Below are 21,182 nucleotides of genomic sequence, written 5' to 3' on the forward strand. Positions count from 1 at the left end.
CAAGAACTGCTTTTATCGTCCATCGGGGTCTACACGGCCCCTCCTGTGGGTTCTAAAATAGGTCCTTCAGAGCCTTTACAGGACTGAAACCTACCGATCTCACACCAAGCACCTTGCAGACGGGGCTTGGTGCGGTCTGCGTGCTGTTTTCCACACTTGAAGTGGTGAATGCCCCAGATGCTGAAGGCACACATAAACCACTGAATCCTGGTGCTGACCCAGGCTCCTGGGTTTGGCGTCGTTTATTACTTTTCACGAGATGAAGAACGCAAATCCCTCGTGATTGTGGTAAAAGAACCCTGCAAATTCCAGCACCTTAATACAAAGCACTTAAGCGTCTGACAATCCACAATCAGGTTGTCTCCAGCGAGAATCTGGCCGGTGTCTGAGTGGGAATACGGTGCTACATGAAGTCCCTGCCGCCGTGTAGCGGTCATGTTACTAATTCCAGCCACTTGCAGTCTGGAATCCGCCATCTGCACCTGCTGCTGCCGGACGCTTCCCTCCGCTGCCGGAAATGCGCCGCCGGAAGTGACGCGCTGGGTGGGGCGAGGGGGAAGTGCGTTCTCTTCCTCTCCACGCGGTTGAGGACAGCGGACGGCTTGCCGGACTCCGACTGCGTTATGCCGGGCAGACTCCGCAGTGACGGTGGGGCCGAATCAGACGTGACCATGGCTAAGACGGAGAAGACGCGGAAGCAGGTTGAGAAGGTGCTGCTGAGGGCCCCGGGCGCTGAGAGCGGAGGAAGGGTGCGAGCGCGTGGCGCGCGCCGGGCTTTGGGACTCCGCGGGCTCGCTGCCGGGGATGCCGGGGCCGGGCGGGCTGGGACAGGGGCTGCCGGGGCCGGGCGGGCTGGGACAGGGGCTGCCGGGGCAAGGGCTGGCGGGCTGGCCGGGTGAGGCATGGGCCCCCTGGCTTCCACCTGTTAGGCCTCCCCGAGGTCCCAGCGGTGCCGGGCGGGAGGCCGGGTGGGAGCTGGACAGGGGTCGTCCCACGTGGCCCCGGGGACCCCAGCGCAGGCCTGGGCCTTCCTATTGAGATCCGATGTGACTGTGAGTCCGGGTCCAGGTGGGGACCGAAGCGTGGGCGGTGTCTGCTGTGACTTTTTTTTTTTAAACCTTAGTGCGGGAAGTACAGCTTGCTTTCAGATAAGCATCCCTTAGCACAGGAAATTATTTCAATCTAAGTTTACTGGCCACATCTTCCAAGGAAATACACACATATGGAATGGTGTTAACTGAATATTGCATATATATGTATCCTGTGTGTCTGTGTAAACCGTGTGTTACTGTTTTCTCTGCGATTTAACTTCCTTGTCTCTGTTTTGAGTTAAAGTTATGGAGGGCAAAGAGTCCCTGCATTTCTGAGTTTTCCTTTCCATGCTGTTTCTAAGTTGTTTGGAGAATTTTTTTGTTGCTAATATTTAGTCTCAGACTGATGTGATTTGCTTAATTTGTGCTGTTTCTAAGTTTTTGATGCAGAGCTCTTAGAGCAGCTTTGTTGTGAAATTGCGCTTCCACCCACGGGTGGGGAGATCCTGGCTCAGGCATCAGTGTGTTCCGTTGTAAGACAGTCCTGTCCAAAGCTTCTACTTGTAATTTTTCAGATAGGAAACTCGATCTTCATTTCTGAAACCAAAGACTGAAAGACCGGAAGTCAAGGGGGAGACGTTTCTCAGATTATCCCCCGGTGGGCCGTTTGGTACTGGGGTTTCCCTAAAGTGTGGTTAGGGTCCACGGGCCTAGAGAGTGCCTCGGGTGGTTGCACTGCCTGTGACGTGAGAAGGTGGACAGGAACAGAAATTTGAGAGAAGAGCCGCAGTCACCTGGTTTGGTGTGGAGACCATACCCTTCCCCTGTGCTTGTACGTTTATTTTACTGTGCTGTGTGTCTTTAATGGGATGATGGGTTGTGATTTTTGTTTCGGTGTGTCTGTGTAAGTTCATAGATGGACAAAGCACTGACACTACTTGCCTATACAGGAATTTTAGCTGTGGGGGGCAGGGGGATCTGCAACACCCTCCATCACCTTTATTGCTCTTCTGGAATTAAATTGGGACTGTAATTGATCGCTTTTTTAAAAAATTATTTTATGATACAATTCCATGGACTCTGGGATTTCCCATCCTTCATCACTTCTTACAGTATCTAGCTTGCAGCCTGTTGGGGTATCCTGTGAGCCACTCTGGCACTGTTAGGAATATCTGGTTTTATAAGGACCATCAGAAGTTTATGGAAAATGCATGTTACAAAAAAAGATTACCTAGATCTCAAACACTTTTCACACAAAGCTGAAGTTTTTTCCATGAACTTTTTGAAGAGCTGTCTTGTTCACCTCAGATATAACTAACACAGGATGCTAAAAAAGCACGCTGTTTCAGTTTTGCCTATTATCACAGGTAAAATGAAACTGTTGAAATGCCCTCATCATGTTTTTTTTTAATAATTGCAAGTGATCCTGAAATAATGCAGAGTTGATGAGTTCTAAATTTCTATCTGCTTTGTTCAATGTTTGTATTTTTATTATCTTTTTAGAAAGATAAAAAACAGAAGCCAAAATCTAGTAAAACTGAAGAATTGGCAGAGGAAAATGAAGAAATAATTACTCCTAAAACTAAAAAAGTTAAAAAGGAAGCAGAACCATCCGAAGTTGAAATGAATTCTCCAAAGTCCAAAAAGAAAAAAAAGCAAGAGGAACCATCGGAAGATGAGGTTATTCCTTCTAAAGTAAAAAGTAGTAAGAAAAAGGAAAATCTTGAGAAAACAATTATTTCTCCTAAAACCAAAAAAGTACTAAAAGATGAGGAGCCCTCAGAAGAAACGGGCTCTCCTAAGCCCAAGAAGATGAAGAAAGAAAAAGAAGTGAATGGGGACATTGGAGAGGCGAGCACCAAGGTCAAGAATGGGCTGCCCCGTGCTGAGGCCGATTCTAACGCCAGTGAGGAGAGTAGCAGTGAGCCAGAGAAGGTAAAGTTACTCTGTGGGAGGTGGGCTTGTTCACTGTCACTCTTGCTAAGTGAATAGTAGCCATCCATTAGTATTTTCTAGTGGAGCAACTGAGATGTCAGTGCCTCATGTTGGTAGGTCCCATGACAAGCAAGGAGAGACTTCATTTTACAGAATACATGGTGTCAGAATGCCTGCTACACAAATGGGCTCAACTGGAAATAGATGTGGTCAGTCATTGGAAATCAGAATTCAGCAGCACTGGCATGCCACTCACGTCCCTGATTGTGTCCCAGATGTCCACTTTGATCCAGCTTGCCTCTTATGGCCTTGGAAAGCAACAGCAGATGGGGCCCCTACACCCACGTGGGAGACCTGGAAGAAGTTCTCTGACTCCCAGCTTCAGAGTGGTCCAGCTCTGGCTGTTAGGACCATTTGGAGAGTGATCCAGTCAATGGAAGATATCTCTGGAACTCTGACTTTCAAATAAAATAAACAAATCTTGTTTTTAAAAATGTGGTCTAGGAAATTTAGAAAATGTTGCAATTTACAGAAAAGAAAGCTCTCTAGAATTTGAGCATTTATTCATTAAATAAAAGCTAAATGCTTTCAAGTACAGAGGTGTATAACTTTTAAATCAGAATCAGAGAGAAATTTTTTTCCATCCTTTGGTCCACTCTGCAGTTGGCTACAGCAACCGGGTCTGGGGCAGCCGAAAGCCTACATGGGAGACTAGGACCTATGCACTTGGGCCATCTTCCACTGCTTTCTCATACCATTAATAGGGAGCTGGATTGGAAGTGGAGCAGCATGGACACAGACCAGTGTCAATATGGGATCTTTGTAATTTTTTTTTATTATTATTGGAAAGTCAGATTTTCAGAGAAGGAGGTATAGAGAAAAAGATCTTGCGTCCGCTGGTTTGCTCCCCAACTACCCACAACAGCCAGAACTGAGCGGATCTGGAATCAGGATCTTCTTCGTGTCACCAATGTAGGTGCAGGGTTCCAAGACTTTGGGCCATCCTTAAATGCTTTCTTAGGCCACAAGTAGGGAGCTGGATGGGAAGTGGGGCCACCAGGACATGAACCAGCACTATCCTCACACATAGAAGGAAGACTAGCCACTAGGCTACTGTGCTGGGCCCAAGATGTTATTTATTTATTTTAAAATAGTTATTAGACAGTTAAGGAGAGGCGAAGACAGAAGCAGAAAGATCTTATATCCACCATTTCTTTCTCCAAATGGTTTCAAAGGCCAGAATTGAGCTGATCCAAAGCAAGGGGCATCTTCTGGGTGTCCCACGTTGGTGAGGTGCCCGAGGACTTGAGCCATCCTCTGCTGCTCTCCCAGGCTGCAAGCAGGCAGCTGGATCAGATGTGGAGTAGCTGGGACATGACGTCATGTGCATATGGATGCTGGGACCATAGGTAGAGGCTTAGTCTATATCATGGCACAGACACCCAGCTCCCTGCCTGGGAAAGTACTGGAGGATGGCCTGTGTCTTTAGGGCCCTGCACACCTGTGTGGGAGACCTGGAGGAAGTTCTTCGCTCCTGGCCTTGATTGGCTCAGCTCTCCATTGTGACCAGGGAGTGAATCAACAGATGGAAGACATTCTCTGTGCAAATAATTTTTTTTTTTCCAAATAAAGATAATTTAAGTAGTCATCTCTGCGTTACTCTTGGACAGATACGTTACTCATTTTGCGTGTGTGTGTATATTCCTTTCCTTGCTAGGAAGTGCCTGTGGAGCAGAAGGAAGGTGCCTTCTCTAATTTTCCAATTTCTGAAGAGACTGTTAAACTTCTCAAAGGTAATGTTCTTCAGAGGGCTCTGTATTCTGTAAGGTTAGAATCTGTTATTAGGAAGCACTCCACTGTTGCTCTTGAGGATCTGGACTTTGTTGTTTGAGAGATGGGTACACACACTGGGATCCATCCACTGTGTCACAGCCCAAATGCCTCCATGGCACTGCAGCTAGGGCTCAGCCTGGGAGCCTGGAGTTCAGTCCTGATCCCTGTAACCGCCCACATCCTGGCTGCTGCCTCCCACGGCCTGCACTTGCAGGAAGCTGGAGTGCCCAGGAGCCAGGCTGGGATGTGAACATCTTAACAGTGAAGCTAAATGCCTGCATCAGGGTGTATTCCTATACCTAGCATAGTGTGTGCAGTCACATAGTGAATGTACCTGTGGAAGAATGCTCCCAAAATTTTGTGGGGGTGGGGGATTGGGAGTGAAAGGATTTTTAAAAGAGGGTTTTTTGGTGTGAAAGGATATTGAAAACCAAGGAGTCTCTTTTTTTTTTTTTTTTCCACAATGTGCATTTCCATGAATCCTTTAAGATTTGTTTGAAAAACAGATTTATACAGAAAAGTGGAGGAAACAGCCCCTGTGGTTTATTTTCCAATGGCTACAGTGGTCAGGCTTGAGCAAGGAGCCTCATCCAGGTCTCGCATTTGGGTGTAGGGCCCCAGTTGTGGTCCATCTTTTGCTGCTTTTCCAGGCATATTTAGCAATGAGCTAGATTGGAAGTGGAGCATCTAGGAGTCTAACCAGTGCTCAAATGAAATGCCAGTATTGGCAATGGAGACATAACTTACATCACAACACTTGGCCCTACTTGAACCTTTTTTAAAAGTTATTTTTATTTATTTGAAAAGCTGAGTTATGGAGACAGAGTTTTTATCTAATGGTTTACTCTCCCAGTTGACTGCAAAGATTGGGGCTGAGGCCAGGGCAAAGCCAAGAGCTTCAGGTCTCCTACATGGTAGAAAGGAACTAAATATTTAGTCCATCCTCCACTGCTTTCCCAGGCACATAGCACGAAGCTGGATCAGAAGTGGAGCAGCCAGGAGGAACACGAACCAGCATTGCAGGCTGTGCCTTAACTCATTATTTTAGGATGCCAGTCCCGAGCAAATATTTTATTATCAGAATATATTTGAACTTGACTTTGCAGATGATTACCAAAATTTAGAATTCCTTTACTCTGTAGGAACTAACACTATGTGTGTGCTTCAATCCTTTGATGTATATCTTTGTATTTTATCTTATTTTTAAAAGATTTATTTATTTTTGATTTAAATTTTTTTTAAGATGTTTTCTTGAAAAGGCAGATTTATAGAGAAAAGGAGACAGAAAGATCTTCCATCCCCTGGTTCACTCCCCAAGTGGCAGAAATGGCCAGAGCTGAACCATCTGAAGCCAGGAGTTTCTTCCTGGTCTCCCAGATGGTGCAGGATCTCAAGGCTTTGGATTGCTCTCCACGGCTTTCCCAGGTTACAAATAGGGAACTGCATGCAAAGTGGAGCACCTGAGGTGTGGATTGGTTCCTGAATGGGATCTTGGTGCATGTAAGGTGAGGGTTTATCCACTAGTCTATAATGCTGGGCCTTGGAAAGAAAGATTTTAACATAAAGAAGGAAAGAGGGGAGAAAGAAAGGTCTTCCTCTGGTTCATACTCCACCTGGCCACAGTGGTCGGAGCTGAGCCAGCCTGACACCAAGAGCTTCTGGGTCTGCCATGTAGGTGCAGAGTCCCAAGGACTTAGGTCTGCTGCACTGCACTCCCAGGCCACAAGCAGGGAGCTCAATGGGAAGTGGAGCTGCGGGGACACAAACTGGCACCCATATGGGATGCTGGCATTTGCAGGCTGAGGATTAGCCAACTAAGCCATTGTGCCAGCTCCGTTTATATATCTTAGGTACTGTGACATCAGGTAACAAGGTTGATTTGTTCACAGCTCGTGGAGTGATGTTCCTGTTTCCTATACAAGCAAAAACATTTCACCATGTCTACAGTGGGAAGGACTTGATTGCACAGGCACGGACAGGAACTGGAAAGACATTCTCCTTTGCTATCCCTTTGGTTGAAAAACTTCAGGGAGAACTGCAAGACCGGAAGAGGGGTCGTTCGCCTCAGGTGAGTGTTTCCAACACAGATTTCAGGGGCTGCAGTCAGCACAGAAGAGAACATCTAGCCATTGTTCACATGCCTTATTGTTAAAAATTGGGTTTTCCTCCCTTATCCATGTATTTGCAGTGGCTCTTTATCAGAAGGTAAGAGATCATTCTTGAAAGACAGTTGGCAACAAGCCCTGTAGACTTGGCCATGATGTAATCTCTCCTGTGCTGCCTTTAAACTGTAGGTGTACCTGCGATTCACAGAGTTAATTAAGTGGCTTTGACTATTTTTTCTGGAGAGAATCAATTTCAGTAGAGATCAGGAATGGGAGGGGAGGCATTTGGTTGAGCAGGCCGAGCCTCCCTATCAAGATAGTGCTGTTGGGCTTGTTTTTAGAGAACTGGTGTTCTATGGGCTTTAATTGTTTTTTTTTTAAAGATTTATTTATTTTTATTACAAAGTCAGATAGAGAGGAAGATCTGCCGTCCGATGATTCACTCCCCAAGTGAGCACAATGGCCGATGCTATGCTGATCAGGAGCCAGGAGCCTCTTCCGGGTCTCCCACACAGGTGCAGGGTCCCAGTACTATGGGCCACCTGGATTGCTTTCCCAGGCCATATGCAGGGAGCTGGATGGAAAGTGGGGCTGCCAGGATTAGAACCGGTGCCTATATGGGATCCTGGCATGTTCAAGGCAAGAACTTTAGCCATTATGCCATGCCGCTGGGCCCCATGGCTTTAATTTTGCTATAATCACTGATGATGCTCTTGTTGTTGCCTAGGCTCTGGGTGCTTACCCTGGTCTTTCTGCCTTATTAAAACTTCATCCACTCCTTGGCTGTTTCCATTTCCTCTCAATTAATTCGTTAATCACTCTGTAGCATCTAGACTGGTGCTTGACACATAGAGGGCAGCAAGTGTCTCCTGGATGTGTGTGTGAGGTGGTTGTTCTTTGATCGTAGTTGTTTAGTGGACGTGTAGTGCTTTCTGCTATGTGTCCTGAATAAGCTCAAAACTACCCCAGGGTGCACACTTGGAGATTGACTGTTTTGTAGAAATTGGACTACAGTTTTGGAGCCCATGTGTAGATCTGATTCTGCCTCTTCTTGAGTTATGTTTTCGGTCGGGTTATTTATCCTCTAATGCCTACCTCAAAGGTTGTGAGAATTAAATCCGAATAGTGCATGCGAGGATTTGTGAGAATGTGACACAGTAGAACAGGTGCTGGGTAATGGTCTGTCATCAGTATTGGCTCCTTGTTGAGCTTGCTCTTTTGCTTGAATGCTGTTCTTGAAGGAATAGCGGCTCCCTGAAACTGGTCCCAGTGTGTGCAGGCTGCTCAATGTGTCTGGGTACCTGGAGATTAGTGTAATCCCAAGTTTATCTCCTGAGTTTAATGATCAAGAACTGGGTCGTATTTGTCATCCTTCTTTTCTACTCAGGCTATTAGCAATATACATAATAGGCATTGTGCAAATATCCACAAGAGTAAGATGTGTTGAGCTTTCTGATAGATTAGAAAGTACTTAGGAAACCAATACAGTATAATACTTTGGACTTAATTAATTCTAATTGTTAATTTTTCCTTTATAGGTATTGGTTCTTGCCCCTACCAGAGAGTTGGCAAATCAAGTGAGCCGAGATTTCAGTGACATCACAAAAAAACTGGCAGTGGCCTGTTTTTATGGCGGAACTCCTTATGGAAATCAAAGTAAGTAAAATCAAAAGCAAGGGGGAGGATCACGGCTGTGGTGCTGATTGGATTCCTTTTTGACCTTGGCTTTTGTCTACCTGGTCTAGTCATTGATGCTGCCCTTAATCTTTTGCCCTTGTTCAAAGGTGGTCGAGAAACCTCATTCTGTGGAAAAATCCTATATATGGTTTTTGGGACTTTGATGTTTTCTATCAGTATTTAACTAAATTGCATTTTATTGAATTATAAAGGCAAAAATCTAGTAGGTCTCTGAGAGCTAGGTCAGAATTGCAGGTTACTACTATTTTTCAGTCTCTCAGGACACTGGGTCTCTGCCCCTTGAGTAGGGTTACTTTTCCTGGGGTCTGAGGAGGGCCTAATATTGCTCTCTCTGCTTCATTATTTCATTAGTTCCCAGTTGACCACTTTGAAGCTCCACTATGTAGAGTAACAAGGCATTGAAGTTACTGAGGCAGTTAGTATTGACACATAAAACTTGGGATTCCTTTTCAGCTTTAATGGAATAAGCCTAAGCTGAGGCATCAGAGAGGCCTAGAGTTTACAGAGTAATTTCTTACTTCACTTGTAACTTCTTACTTCTTTATTTCTTTGTTAGGTAAGAAGTACCTTGAGGGTTCTCCAGCTTTATTATTTACTGTGATGTAGTTGATTGTACAGAACTTTTAAAACCCCACTAAATTTTATCATTGATGTTCTTTGTAGTTGAACGCATACGGAATGGAATTGATATCCTGGTTGGGACACCAGGTCGTATCAAAGACCATCTGGAGAGTGGCAAACTAGATCTCTCCAAACTTAAGCATGTTGTTCTCGATGAAGTTGACCAGATGTTGGATATGGGTTTTGCTGACCAAGTGGAAGATATTTTAAAAGTTGCCTACAAGAAAGGTAAAGCCTAAATTCAAGAAACTGATAAAAAGAGGCCAAAGGAATGATTAAGAAATCATCTAAAATTAAAAAAAAAAAGTGAAGGTTACATTTTACAGATCACTGCAGTAGGGAAACAGGGCAAAGTAAAAGAAGAGTAATACATCCATTGTAAATATGCAAATTTAGCATAAACTTACTGTTATTTTTATAATTTTTACACTCGTACTTAACGCAGATACCTTTTCTCATACCTCATCAATACCTGGAATTGATCAGATTAGATTTTCAAAAGTGTAATTAAGTTCATGCTTCATGTGTAAATTGGCAAATCATTATTCATTAATGGTTCTGCTTGCTTGCATTGCCATTATACTGTGCAACTTTGATTCCAAACAAAAAATGGTAGCTTACCCCATGAATAAGTGAGCTGTAGTGTCAAATTTATAATAAGGAGTATACAGGTGAGTTCGGGCGCAGGCTGGTGTGTGAGAGCTGATTTGCCAGGCATTCTGCGCTGATTGGTTGCTGGGTTTTCCGAATTGGTCTTGTCCACTTGGTTATTTATTATATTGGACTGATTTCCTTGGTAGTTCATTAAGGCCAGTGGTCAGAAAGGGGGGAGAAAGTCTTAAAATATTCTGACCATTTCCAGGCTTCTCTGCATAAATGATTTCAGTAGGGTTCCTGTGTCCATTGGAAAATTTGTATCTGTCTTCTGTGGGAAGCTTGCTAATCAGTGTTGGTGAGCCCTGAAAGAACTGGATAAGGTGGAATTCTGAGTAGGTTTGTTTGGATTGTTCATGCTAATTTTTTTTTCCTCCAAAGATTCTGAAGACAATCCCCAAACATTGCTTTTTTCTGCAACTTGCCCTCATTGGGTATTTAATGTTGCTAAGAAATACATGAAATCTACATATGAACAGGTGGACCTGATTGGTAAAAAGACTCAGAAAACAGCAATAACTGTGGAGGTAAATTATTCATTTAGTTGCCGGATTAGTGTGAAATTGTATATCATTTGTTTCCTGTCTGGGAGTTAGGATTGGCAAATACAAACTTTTTCCATTTGAAGGGCCAAGTAAAGATATGTTTCTACTCAAGTTCTATATGGTATGTGCTCTTTCTAAATTTTATCTGGTAGCCTGATTGCAGAATCACTCAGAACATAAGTCTGTTTGCATAATATGTACAAATTAAGATTAGAATGTGGACACTACAGGGCAGCAGGGAAATGTCACACTTTGTCTTGAAGCTATCCTCACCCTAGGGTCCGGTACCTAGATGAATTTATTTCACCCAAGGAACAGACCTGGACTGGTTGAACTTAAGTTGATGAAAGAACAAAGCACTCAGAAGCTTTCTCTTGCCCGTTACAAGAAGTAAAATTTCTTTTCCTGTATTTTCTTAAGTGAGAAAATAGATAATGAAGCCAGAGGAGGGGAGAGGTGCAAGGAGACAGGCCGTGTCACTTTCTTACTCCATGGTTTATTTAGTGATCCCTAAGCAGCCGTGGCCGCAGTCTGTTCACTGCCAAGACCATTTATGTGAAGTGGATAACTACAGGTTCTAGCAAGGCTCTACATGGATGTGTCTTTCTTCCTCTCCTCACAGCATCTAGCTATTAAGTGCCACTGGACTCAGAGGGCAGCAGTTATTGGCGATGTGATCCGTGTGTATAGTGGACATCAGGGACGCACTATCATCTTCTGTGAGACCAAGAAAGAAGCCCAGGAGCTGTCACAGAGTACGTCTATTAAACAGGTTGGTTGTTCCTCTTGTTTGCAAAGCTAGGGGCAGCAGCAAATCTTCACCTTGGCCACTGGTCTGTTTTTCATTCATTCAGTGGCCTTAATTTAGGTAAGAAATAAGATGTTCCTTTTAACTAAGCATCAGAAAATACTTCTTAGGGGTGTTTGGCATTGATTCAGCTGCCACTAGGGATATCTGCATGCCATATCCACGAGTCTGGGTTCCGTTCCAGCTGTTCTACTCTAGTTCTGCTTGTTGTTAATGAAGGGAAACAACAGCTGGCTCAGGAACTCGGGGGTCCCCAGCACCCACATAGGAAGCTGTTTTGAGTGCTGGGCTCCTGCTTATGTCTGACTCAGTCTTGGTTGTTCAAACATTTGGGTTTGAACCATTGAATAAAAGATCTTTGTCATTCCTCTCTGCCTTTCCAGTAACTTAAAAAAAAAAATTAAGGTTTTTGCTTATTTTTATTGGAAAGTCAAATATGCAGAGAGGAGAGAAAGATCTTCCATCTGCTGATTCACTCCCCAAGTGGCTCCAATGGCCGGTGCTGTGCCTTTCTGAAACTAGGAGCTTCTTCTGGGCCTCTCACATGAGGGTGCAGGGTCCCAAGGCTTTGGGCCGTCCTCAACTGCTTTCCCAGGCCACAGGCAGAGAGCTGAATGGAAAGTGGAGCTGCTGGGATTTGAACCAACATTCCTGTAGGATCCCAGCTCATGCAAGGTGAGGACTTTAGCTGCTAGCCCACCACATTGGGCCCTTAAAAACGTTTTTTAAAAGAAAGAGTATATGTACGTGTAAGAGCTTGCCCCATTTTACAGATGAGGAATGTGTGGCTTGAAATTAGCTCTCAGCCCTGTTTGCCGGTATCCTCAGTCCTGATGATTGTGGTTGATTGGATACAGCTGACTTCATGACAGGGTTTATAAATAATTTGGAGAGTTGTCCATTTAAGACACATGTTTTCCCCTGATAAATACTTTCAGCAAAGCTAGCACTAAAATGTATCTTTTATAGATCTAACTGATGAGGTTTTGATGCACCTGGAGTTCTTATGCATTTATTTTTTTTTTTGGACAGGATGCCCAGTCATTACATGGTGACATTCCACAGAAGCAAAGGGAAATCACTCTGAAAGGTTTTAGAAATGGTGCTTTTGGCGTTTTGGTGGCAACAAATGTTGCTGCACGTGGGTTGGACATCCCTGAGGTTGATTTGGTTATACAGAGCTGTCCGCCAAAGGTATGTGTTGTATATTGGAACTCATAATAAACACAAAGGTGTATTAGATAGTTTCATGTAATCAGTAATGGTAACGTTTTGATTTCTGGGATGCCAGGAGTCATTCACAAAGACTTCATTATTAGAATAGGATTTTTAATTATTATTAGAAAAAGGACTTTTTTTTTTTATTAGAAAGTCAGATACAGAGAGGAGGAGGGGAGAGAGAAAGATCTTTCGTCTGATGATTTACTTCCCAAGTTGCTGCAGTGGCCAGAGCTGAGCCTATCCAAAGCCAGGAGCCTCCCAGAGAGCAAAAAAAGAAAAAATAAATAAAGCCTTCTCCAGACAAGCACCAATTGAGACTGTTTGTATTTGCCTTCAGGAGAGACCACTGTTGTGGAATTTCTGAGAATTGTAATAATCTTGAGATTGTAGAGCTAAGGGACTTTGTCCCCTGTGCCAAAGTTTAGCACGCACTAGCTTGGTGTCATTCAGTGTCCTCTGCGTAGGCTCCGCAGGGTTATGTCTCTTATTCAGTGTCACTGGTACTTCCTTTCCATAGGACGTGGAGTCCTACATTCATCGTTCTGGGCGGACGGGCAGAGCTGGAAGAACAGGTGTTTGCATCTGCTTTTATCAGCACAAGGAAGAATATCAGCTAGTACAAGTGGAGCAGAAAGCGGTAAAATTTATTAAAGCTGGTGTTTTGTTATTTTATTCCATTGTTACTTAAATTTTATTTCTAGCATGTGGCTGTGACTGAGAAATGTTGGGCACATGTTTTGTATGTTGTCCTGTAATGGGCTTATTTTGAAGTATCTTTGCATTTGAAAACCATAGATTGATTTTCAGGTGTTTGAAAGGCAACCGTAATACAGTAAACATTAGGCAAACTAGAAACATTTATACCAGATTAAGGAGTAGAGGAATTGCTTGCAAGCTGTAAGGATTGTGGTATGTTAAAAGGAAAAAAGTAGGATAAGGAGACTTATTTAATAGAAAAATGCTGTTTTTCATAGCTGTTTTTCTCTACCTCCTGCACCTTGAGTAGATTATTCTTGGATAGAATATGGTTAGGGAGTGAGAGCTTGGTCGGAGAGAAACCAGCAGACACTGCCTGGTGATGGTGCTATTCATTCACTTCATCAGTGGTGACCACGTGCCTTAGGGGGGGAGGTGGGTATTAACCAGGCTGAAGCCCACGTCTCCTTCCTGTCAGTTAAAGCCAATTGCCTTTTAAATAAAAAGAAGACTTGCTATGCTGTATTTGACACATGAACCTTTTTTGAGGTAATAAATACATTTGGTAAACCTGAGAAACTTGAATTGCTTATCTTGATTCCATTCATAGCCACTGAGTCACGTTTTTTGTGGTTTTTTTATTTTTGTTTTTGTTTTTTGTAGGGAATTAAATTCAAACGAATTGGTGTTCCTTCAGCAACAGAAATCATAAAAGCTTCGAGCAAAGATGCCATCAGGTATATCCCTGTCATTGCAATGACTTCAGTCATGTCCTGTACGTCTTCCACTCATCCTACCCAGCCCTGTTCACACAAGAAAACAATTAATGCCTTGATCTGTGTTGGGCATGCTAAGTCTGATAACTGATTAAATTGTGTGTTGCGTTCCAGATATTAATGCAGCCCCCAGCCTAGTACATTGGGTTGGTTGTTTTTTTGATAGTCCATAACTCATAGTAAGATTGGATTATCTAAACAGAAGAAGAATCTGTTCCCTTCCCTAACAAATGTGATTCAACTACAGGCTTTTGGACTCCGTGCCTCCCACTGCCATCAGCCACTTCAAGCAGTCTGCTGAGAAGCTGATTGAGGAGAAGGGAGCCGTGGAAGCCCTGGCAGCGGCGCTGGCCCAGATCTCGGGTGCCACATCCGTAGACCAGCGCTCCCTGATCAACTCAGAAGTGGTGAGGCTCCTGTCAGCGTGGACATTGTCATTAGGGGTGTCAAAGGCTCCTGTTTAAACTTGTTTTTATTTTTTCAAGAAGACGGGAAGAAATTCACTGTATTCTGTGGTTGCTGTGTTTAAATGTGTTACATAAGCAAATTCAGAGTCAGAATAGATTAGTGATTGCCCGTGTCTGAGTGGAAGAAGGAGTGGCAGTGACTACTAGCGGATATCACATTTCATTATGGGGTGATGAAATGTGGAAATTAATTTATGGTATGTGAATTACATCTTTGTTTTTTAGTCCTTAAAACCTCAAACATACATACCTGTAATAGCACAGCTAGCCAGCATATTTGAAAACTTTAGAAAGTGTTTCCTTTAATTCACTTTTAATTTTGCTCCTTTTCTTTCACAAGGGTTTTGTGACCATGATTTTGCAGTGTTCAATTGAAATGCCAAACATTAGTTATGCTTGGAGAGAACTTAAAGAACAGCTGGGCGAGGATATTGATTCCAAAATAAAGGGAATGGTCTTTCTCAAAGGAAAGCTGGTAAGATGGGCCTCTGTGGTTTGGTTTGGTAGCTTATGTGGGAAGGAAAGCTGCAGGGTGGTTTCTGCATTTCCTGGGAAGATGCTGTCACTTGTCACTCTGTGGTCTTCCCTGGGCAGTTGCATCCATGACTCTGAACTGCCCCCGAGTCACTGATGAGTGCCATGTCTGTGTCTCCAGCCTGACCCATTCTGTGTACAACACTGCTCTTGAAGATCCCACTGCTGTTAAGTAACTTATTCAGAATCGTGAATGTAAAATTTTGCCTCTTCTGTAAATTCTGCTATATTCTGGGAAGGGAATGTGAGAGTGAAAGGGCAGATAGTCTTGAGTGTAATGAAGTTAAGTTCTGTCTTTGTGGGATCCCTGTAAGATCTTGGGTCACTAGGGGTCATCAGACTGCTTTGGGGAGTCCCAGGCACGCAGAGCCCGTGAGGTTCACCTTCAGCACATCTGACAGTGCTATTTGCTTCTTTCAGGACGTCCACTCCCAGCTGCAGGCCGGAGCCACTAGGTAGAGGCTTTGTCCCTTCGTGAGGCCTTTTATGCCTTGGCTTAACCATAAATCTCCCTGTCAGGTTTCCCTCGGTCTTGCCTGACTGAGGGGAATCATAAGTTTATTCAGTTAAATTTTACTTTGCTGTCTTTGCTTGAACACAAAGACCTACTCAAGGACAAAACCTTGTTATTTATGTATTTACCCCAGTGAATGCTTGCCATTATACTCTGAAACTTTGAATGAAGACTTCTAGGAAATGTAACAGCAAAATCCATTACATAATGACACCTTTGTTATCAGTGATAAATTGTTGGATGGAAGGGGGTGGTCCTTCTAAAATATTGCAATTAAAGACAGCAGGCCAGAGGATTGGCTGTGTCCGTTAGAGTAGTTTAATTGCATCTGTGGCTGATTTCCTTGATTGAAGAGGTGGTCTTTATTGTTATAAAGCAAATATTCTATCTCATAGAGGTATATATCCCAGTATGCGTTTTAAGATTTATTCTTATTGGAAGTTTTGGTTTGCACAGAGATGGGGAGACAGAGAGAAAGATCTTCTGTCCGCTGGTTCACTTCCTAGTGGCTGCAGTGGTTGTAGCTGAGCCGATCCGAAGCCAGGAGCTTCTTCTGGGTCTCCCACGCAGGTGCAGGGTCCCAAGGCTTCGGGCCTTCCTCTGCAGCTTTCCTAGGCCATAGCAGGGAACGGGATGGGAAGTGGAGCATCTGGAACATAAACTGGTGCCCATATGGGATCCTGGCAGTTGCAAGGCAAGGATTTTGCCACTAGGCTACCACACATGGCCCAGTGAAACTGTTAAATACATCTTGACAATAGAATTCTACAAAATGGACTTTAGACCATTATCTATAAAATGGACTTTATACTATTCTCTAGACCTGCATTGTCAGGATACACTTAAGTGCAATAGACTTCTTACTGCTGTTGAGGAACTAAACTGTAGTTACAATATAGGGGAAAACGGGGAAAGGGAGATCCCTGAGCATAAGGAACTGTATCATGAAAGATCATTTATTCAAAAAATAATAATAATTAAAAATACTGAAAAAGATGCTGGGGGGTTGCAGGGCTGAGACCTGCCTTTTGGGAGGCCCACATCAGCTGTCCCAGTGCCTAGGTTGGTTCCCGTCACTGCTTTCAGTTCCAGCAGCAAGGGAGGGTTCCAGTACGTGGCTCCTGGCATTGGCCTGGCCCTGAAGTATCGCCGACTGTGCTTTGTGTTTGATTGGCTTCCATTTGCTTTGATTTCTAGGGTGTTTGCTTTGATGTGCCTACTGCCGCCGTCGCAGAGATACAGGTACTGTTTCTCCTGGGTCAGCACAACTCAGTGGCAGCAGAATGGGAAGCAGCAGCTTTTATCCGTTTAGTCAAAGACAGTCTATTTGGCACTTCTCTCTTAAAATCTTCCTGATGAGCCTGCTTGTTTTCTTTTAACCGAGTTGTGAACATTGACTCCCCTCCCCCCCCCCCCAGTTATTTGTTACACATGTTTTCTTAGACATTTTCCATTTCTTTGTTCAGTACTATTGTGAGAAACTTAAAAGTGGCAGCAAGAGCACTGTTTTTCTCATGCTTATCTAATCAAGTTCAGTAAAAAAAAATCAAAGCAGGTAAAAAACAGAAACTTCTCTCCACAGGAGAAATGGCACGACTCCCGGCGCTGGCAGCTGTCTGTGGCCACAGAGCAGCCCGAGCTGGAAGGGCCCCGTGAAGGGTTTGGCGGCTTCAGGGGCCAGCGGGATGGAGGCAGAGGCTCCAGGGGCCAGCGGGATGGAAGCAGAGGCTTCAGGGGCCAGCGAGGAGGCAACAGGAACTTTCAAGGGGGACAGCGACGCTCAGGAGGTGGCAACAACAGGACCCAGAACAAAGGCCAGAAGAGGAGTTTCAGTAAAGCATTTGGCCGTTGATTGTAGTGGGTGAACAGAAGTGTTCAACATTGTGGAACTGGACATTTTTCATACGAAGTCAAAAGCACATTGTGTGCTCTTTCGACCACTTGCCTAGTTCCCATCTCTACGGAGACAAGTTTCATGTGAATTTCTCATCCACTCATTGTCATTTGTAATGTTACTGCTACTTCTGTCAAGTTTTAAAGGGATATATGAATTCATTGCATTTTTATTTGAAATATTCAAAGATCTACCCATGTTTTATGAGTTGCTCTGTCTTCATTCTTAATGTAAATACGTAAGGGATGCAACAGTCTGTAGAACAGTGAAGGCTGATTCTGTCATTGGCGTTCCTCAGTCGCCTGCCAGCCAGTACTCCTGTGGTCCTACAGCAAGCGTCTTCTGAGAATTGATGCTGAGCAGGGTTTTGGAATGAGATTTTAGAATTGGATTTGGAGAACACAGTCCATTGTGTAGAGGTTACCTGTGGTTGTATGTATTTTGATATGCTTGTAGCTTGTCATTATGTGCTTCCTGCTTCAGTGAACTTTGCAGATATTATAAAATTTAATCAAAAGCCAGTGTCTAGGTTGCAAATACATAGGATGGTTCCACAGCTTTCTTTGTATGTAAGGAGGCTGGGTAGATGGTGTTCATGCATACTGCTCTTCTTCCTATTGGAAGATTAACATTATTTTACAAGAAATTGAAAAAGAGGAGACACAGATTTGCATGGCTGAAGAGTATGTTAAAGAAAAAAAGGTCTGGCTTCTACATGTAGTAAGAAAACAGACCCCAAACTGGAGAGCCAAGAGAAGGGCAAGTGCAGATAGGTATTAAAGCATCCTGTCTGTGGGGAAAGCTAGTGGGCTGCTTGTATTTTAGAGCTTTATTTTAGCTGGCGCACTGGCTCGGGAGAAAGATGCAGTGTTTTTCTCTCGGTGACCTAGTTCTGTCGGGCTGCATCTGAGCTCTGGTAATCATTAGAGTGCTTTGGAGAAGCTGGAGGACTCAGCCCCTGTACTCTCAGATCTCTACCATGCATCCTGTAGAGGTGATTAAGCGTGCTCTCAGCAAGTGAATATTCTAGGCCCCGGTTTCTCCTCTTTCTTCATCACTTTAGGACAAGGGACCCTGATAGCTAGCGCAGCGCTTGTCCTGAGGTGACATTCTGACTGTTCGTGCTGTTTTCTCTGAAATTCTCTTGGCTTTAATTCCTTGATCACTTGACACTTACTCCTCATGGTATCCCACGAAGCCTTGGGGGGGAATTAGAGAGAGGTCTTTGGCCCTCATGTTCTACGTGGGATAAAATTTAGTAGATAATTCTGGTTTGCCCATATATAATAATAGCACATTTATATATATATATATATATATATAAATAGCACATTTCATAATTTGGGTAGGAATAGGCCCCCACATCAAGCAGATCAAAAAGATTGTACCTTTTAGGAAGACACAGCTAAAACCTTGTTTTGCATTGTGGATTAGCCACAAGAAGAGTAATTGGGCATAAATCAGTAATAGGGAAGAGGAATAGCAATTCTGCTTCATGTAACTTAAAACATTTGGAACAAGCAAACTTTTTTTCCTGATCCAGAATTTAAGCTGTATTTATACATGTGTGATGCAATTATTTGGTTGGGATAAGCTGATGAGATAGCTTGGGAAATGTTAGCATTTTTACTGTTTTCTATAGAAAAAAATATTTTTCAATTTATGTATCAGCAGTTCAATTGGCTTAAATTATAGCCCATTTTTAAGTTGGAGCTACCAGTGCAGCAATTTCTCTAGAGTTGTACATAAAATGTTTTTACTGTAAAATGAACTAATGTTTAAAATATTACTTTATGCTCTAATAAAGATTGGTACTTTACATTGGTTTTTTTTTTTTAAGATTTAAATATTTTTTAAATAATAGGAATTAAAATCTAAAAGTTACCACACGTCATTTTGGACAACAAATTTCTTCTGTGTGTGTTTATAATATAAAAATGCAGTAATCAGTTTATTTGGGGGGAATTGCTTTTTTCCTTCAACATGTACACCTTTCTGCAGGTCCAGGGCCGCAGCAGCATTGTTGATGGCCAAAGGTTGCTTTCTACATGAATGCAGCTATATACTTACCCAGCTCTCCCTGGGTATGTCAGTTGAATTTTTCACTGTTACAAAAACAATTCTTAGGTTAATATCCTTGTGTAAATCCTTGCATACTTGTTTGATTTTAGGGTAATTTTTTCAGGGAATGTCTCCAAGTGTAGAATTGCAGAGTTTGCCCTGGTGCGAATCAACACCATTTTAAAACCCCATGACTGAATTTAAAATAGCTGTGTATTTTAAATGTACCCCCCCATGGTGTACTGAACTTTCTAGCTCTTACTTCCTGAATAGCACAGCATAACAGCTATTTAATGTGGCATTTACGTGTTGTAGGTACCAAAAATGATTTGAAGGAAGGTGTGGGAATATCATATACAGCAACAACCCAATTTATTCAGGGATAGTTAATGATATGCAGAAAGTGGGACACTGAGTCTGATTGTTCTAGATAATACCATTTATACCCAAGCTAATGTTAACAAGCATATCTGAGATTCAAATTTTGGTGTGTCTGGGGACTTCCATCAATGCTTTTTAATATACATGCATCTTAATATATATGTCATGTCCTGACAACCTCTATTTGTCTACCACTGAGTGCTTTTTATGTTCATAACTTCTGTCTCTCCCCCCCAGATACAGGAAGGAAAAAAGATGGTTGTACCCACTTTCCTCTAGCCCTTGACCCTTCACACACTAATCAAATATGTAAGAAATATAAAATTTGTACAATAATTAAAAGGTTGAGGGCCCAGCACCATGGCCTAGTGGCTAAAGTCCTCACCATGAACGCGTTGGGATCCCATATGGGTGCCGGTTCTAATCCCGGCAGCCCCACTTCCCATCCAGCTCTCCCTGCTTGTAGCCTGGGAAAGCAGTGGAGGACAGCCCAAAAGTCTTGGGACCCTGCACTCATGTGGGAGACCTGCAGGAAGCTTCTGGCGCCAGATCAGCACAGCACTAGGCATTGTGGTCACTTAGGAAGTGAATCAGTGGATGGAAGATCTTCTGTCCCTCCTCTTTGTATGTCGACTTTATAGTAAGTCTTAAAAACAAACATGAATAGGGGCCTGGTGGCGTGGCCTACAGCTAAAGTCCTCGCCTGGCGCCTTAAACGCACCGGGATCCCGTATGGGCACCAGTTCTAATCCAGGCAGCTCCACTCCAATCCAGCTCCCACCTGTGGCCTGGGAAAGCAGTCGAGGATGGCCCAGAGCATTGGGACCCTGCACCCACGTGGGAGACCCGGAAGAAGTTCCTGGCTCCTGGCTTTGGATCGGCATAACATCAGCCATTGCGCTCACTTGAGGAGTGAACCATCGGACGGAAGATCTTCCTCTCTGTCTCTGCTCCTCTCTATATCTGACTTTCCAATAAATAAATAAATCAAAAATATACATAAATAAATAAAAAGTTGATATAGTAAATTGTCCCAGGTCGAAAGGAAAGGAACTCTCTTAATCAGCAGTGGGGGCCCATTCCCTAATGTCAAAACGTTGGTGCCTCCCCAGTTTATGTCTGTGAAGACAGTTGCTTCTAGACAACATTCTGAAACGCTTCGTTGAGATGAGCTGAGGGCCCGGAGGGATAGCGTAGCCAGTGGCTAAAGTCCTGGCCTTGCCCCCACCAGGTTCCCATACTGATGCTGGTTCTAATCCCAGCAGCTCCACTTCCCATCCAGCTCCCTGCTTGTGGCCTGGGAAAGCAGTCGAAGGTGACCCAAAGCCTTGGTACCCTGCACCCTCATGGGAGACCTGCAGGAAGCTCCTGGCTCCTGGCTTCAGATCAGCTCAGCTCCAGCTGTTGC

The 21,182-nt window shown here is 43.7% G+C and overlaps 1 protein-coding gene across 1 annotated transcript; it reads left to right on the forward strand.

Annotated features, from left to right (window-relative positions):
• Window positions 1-529: 529 nt before the first annotated feature.
• DDX21 (DExD-box helicase 21) lies at window positions 530-18,701 on the forward strand. Its single transcript, XM_040975863.1, has 15 exons — window positions 530-710; window positions 2,535-2,966; window positions 4,684-4,759; window positions 6,689-6,867; window positions 8,443-8,560; window positions 9,266-9,451; window positions 10,259-10,404; window positions 11,045-11,194; window positions 12,263-12,424; window positions 12,969-13,088; window positions 13,811-13,884; window positions 14,171-14,330; window positions 14,731-14,865; window positions 16,636-16,680; window positions 17,021-18,701. Exons 1-15 carry the CDS (start codon window positions 624-626, stop codon window positions 17,288-17,290), a joined length of 2,340 nt encoding a protein of 779 aa, XP_040831797.1. The 5' UTR covers window positions 530-623; the 3' UTR covers window positions 17,291-18,701.
• The last annotated feature ends 2,481 nt before the right edge of the window (window positions 18,702-21,182 follow it).

The sequence above is a fragment of the Ochotona curzoniae genome, unplaced genomic scaffold (genome assembly GCF_017591425.1).
Source record: "Ochotona curzoniae isolate NIBS_2020 unplaced genomic scaffold, NIBS_Ocur_1.0 contig_2692, whole genome shotgun sequence".
Taxonomy (NCBI): domain Eukaryota; kingdom Metazoa; phylum Chordata; class Mammalia; order Lagomorpha; family Ochotonidae; genus Ochotona; species Ochotona curzoniae.

Bases quoted from the DNA above. Each gene is read 5' to 3' on its own strand.
- DDX21 (XM_040975863.1), top strand. From the start codon at position 624: ATGCCGGGCAGACTCCGCAGTGACGGTGGGGCCGAATCAGACGTGACC. The intron at 711-2,534 runs GTGCTGCTGAGG...TTATCTTTTTAG, and splicing joins CGCGGAAGCAGGTTGAGAAG to AAAGATAAAAAACAGAAGCC. The intron at 13,885-14,170 runs GTATATCCCTGT...ATTCAACTACAG, and splicing joins TCGAGCAAAGATGCCATCAG to GCTTTTGGACTCCGTGCCTC.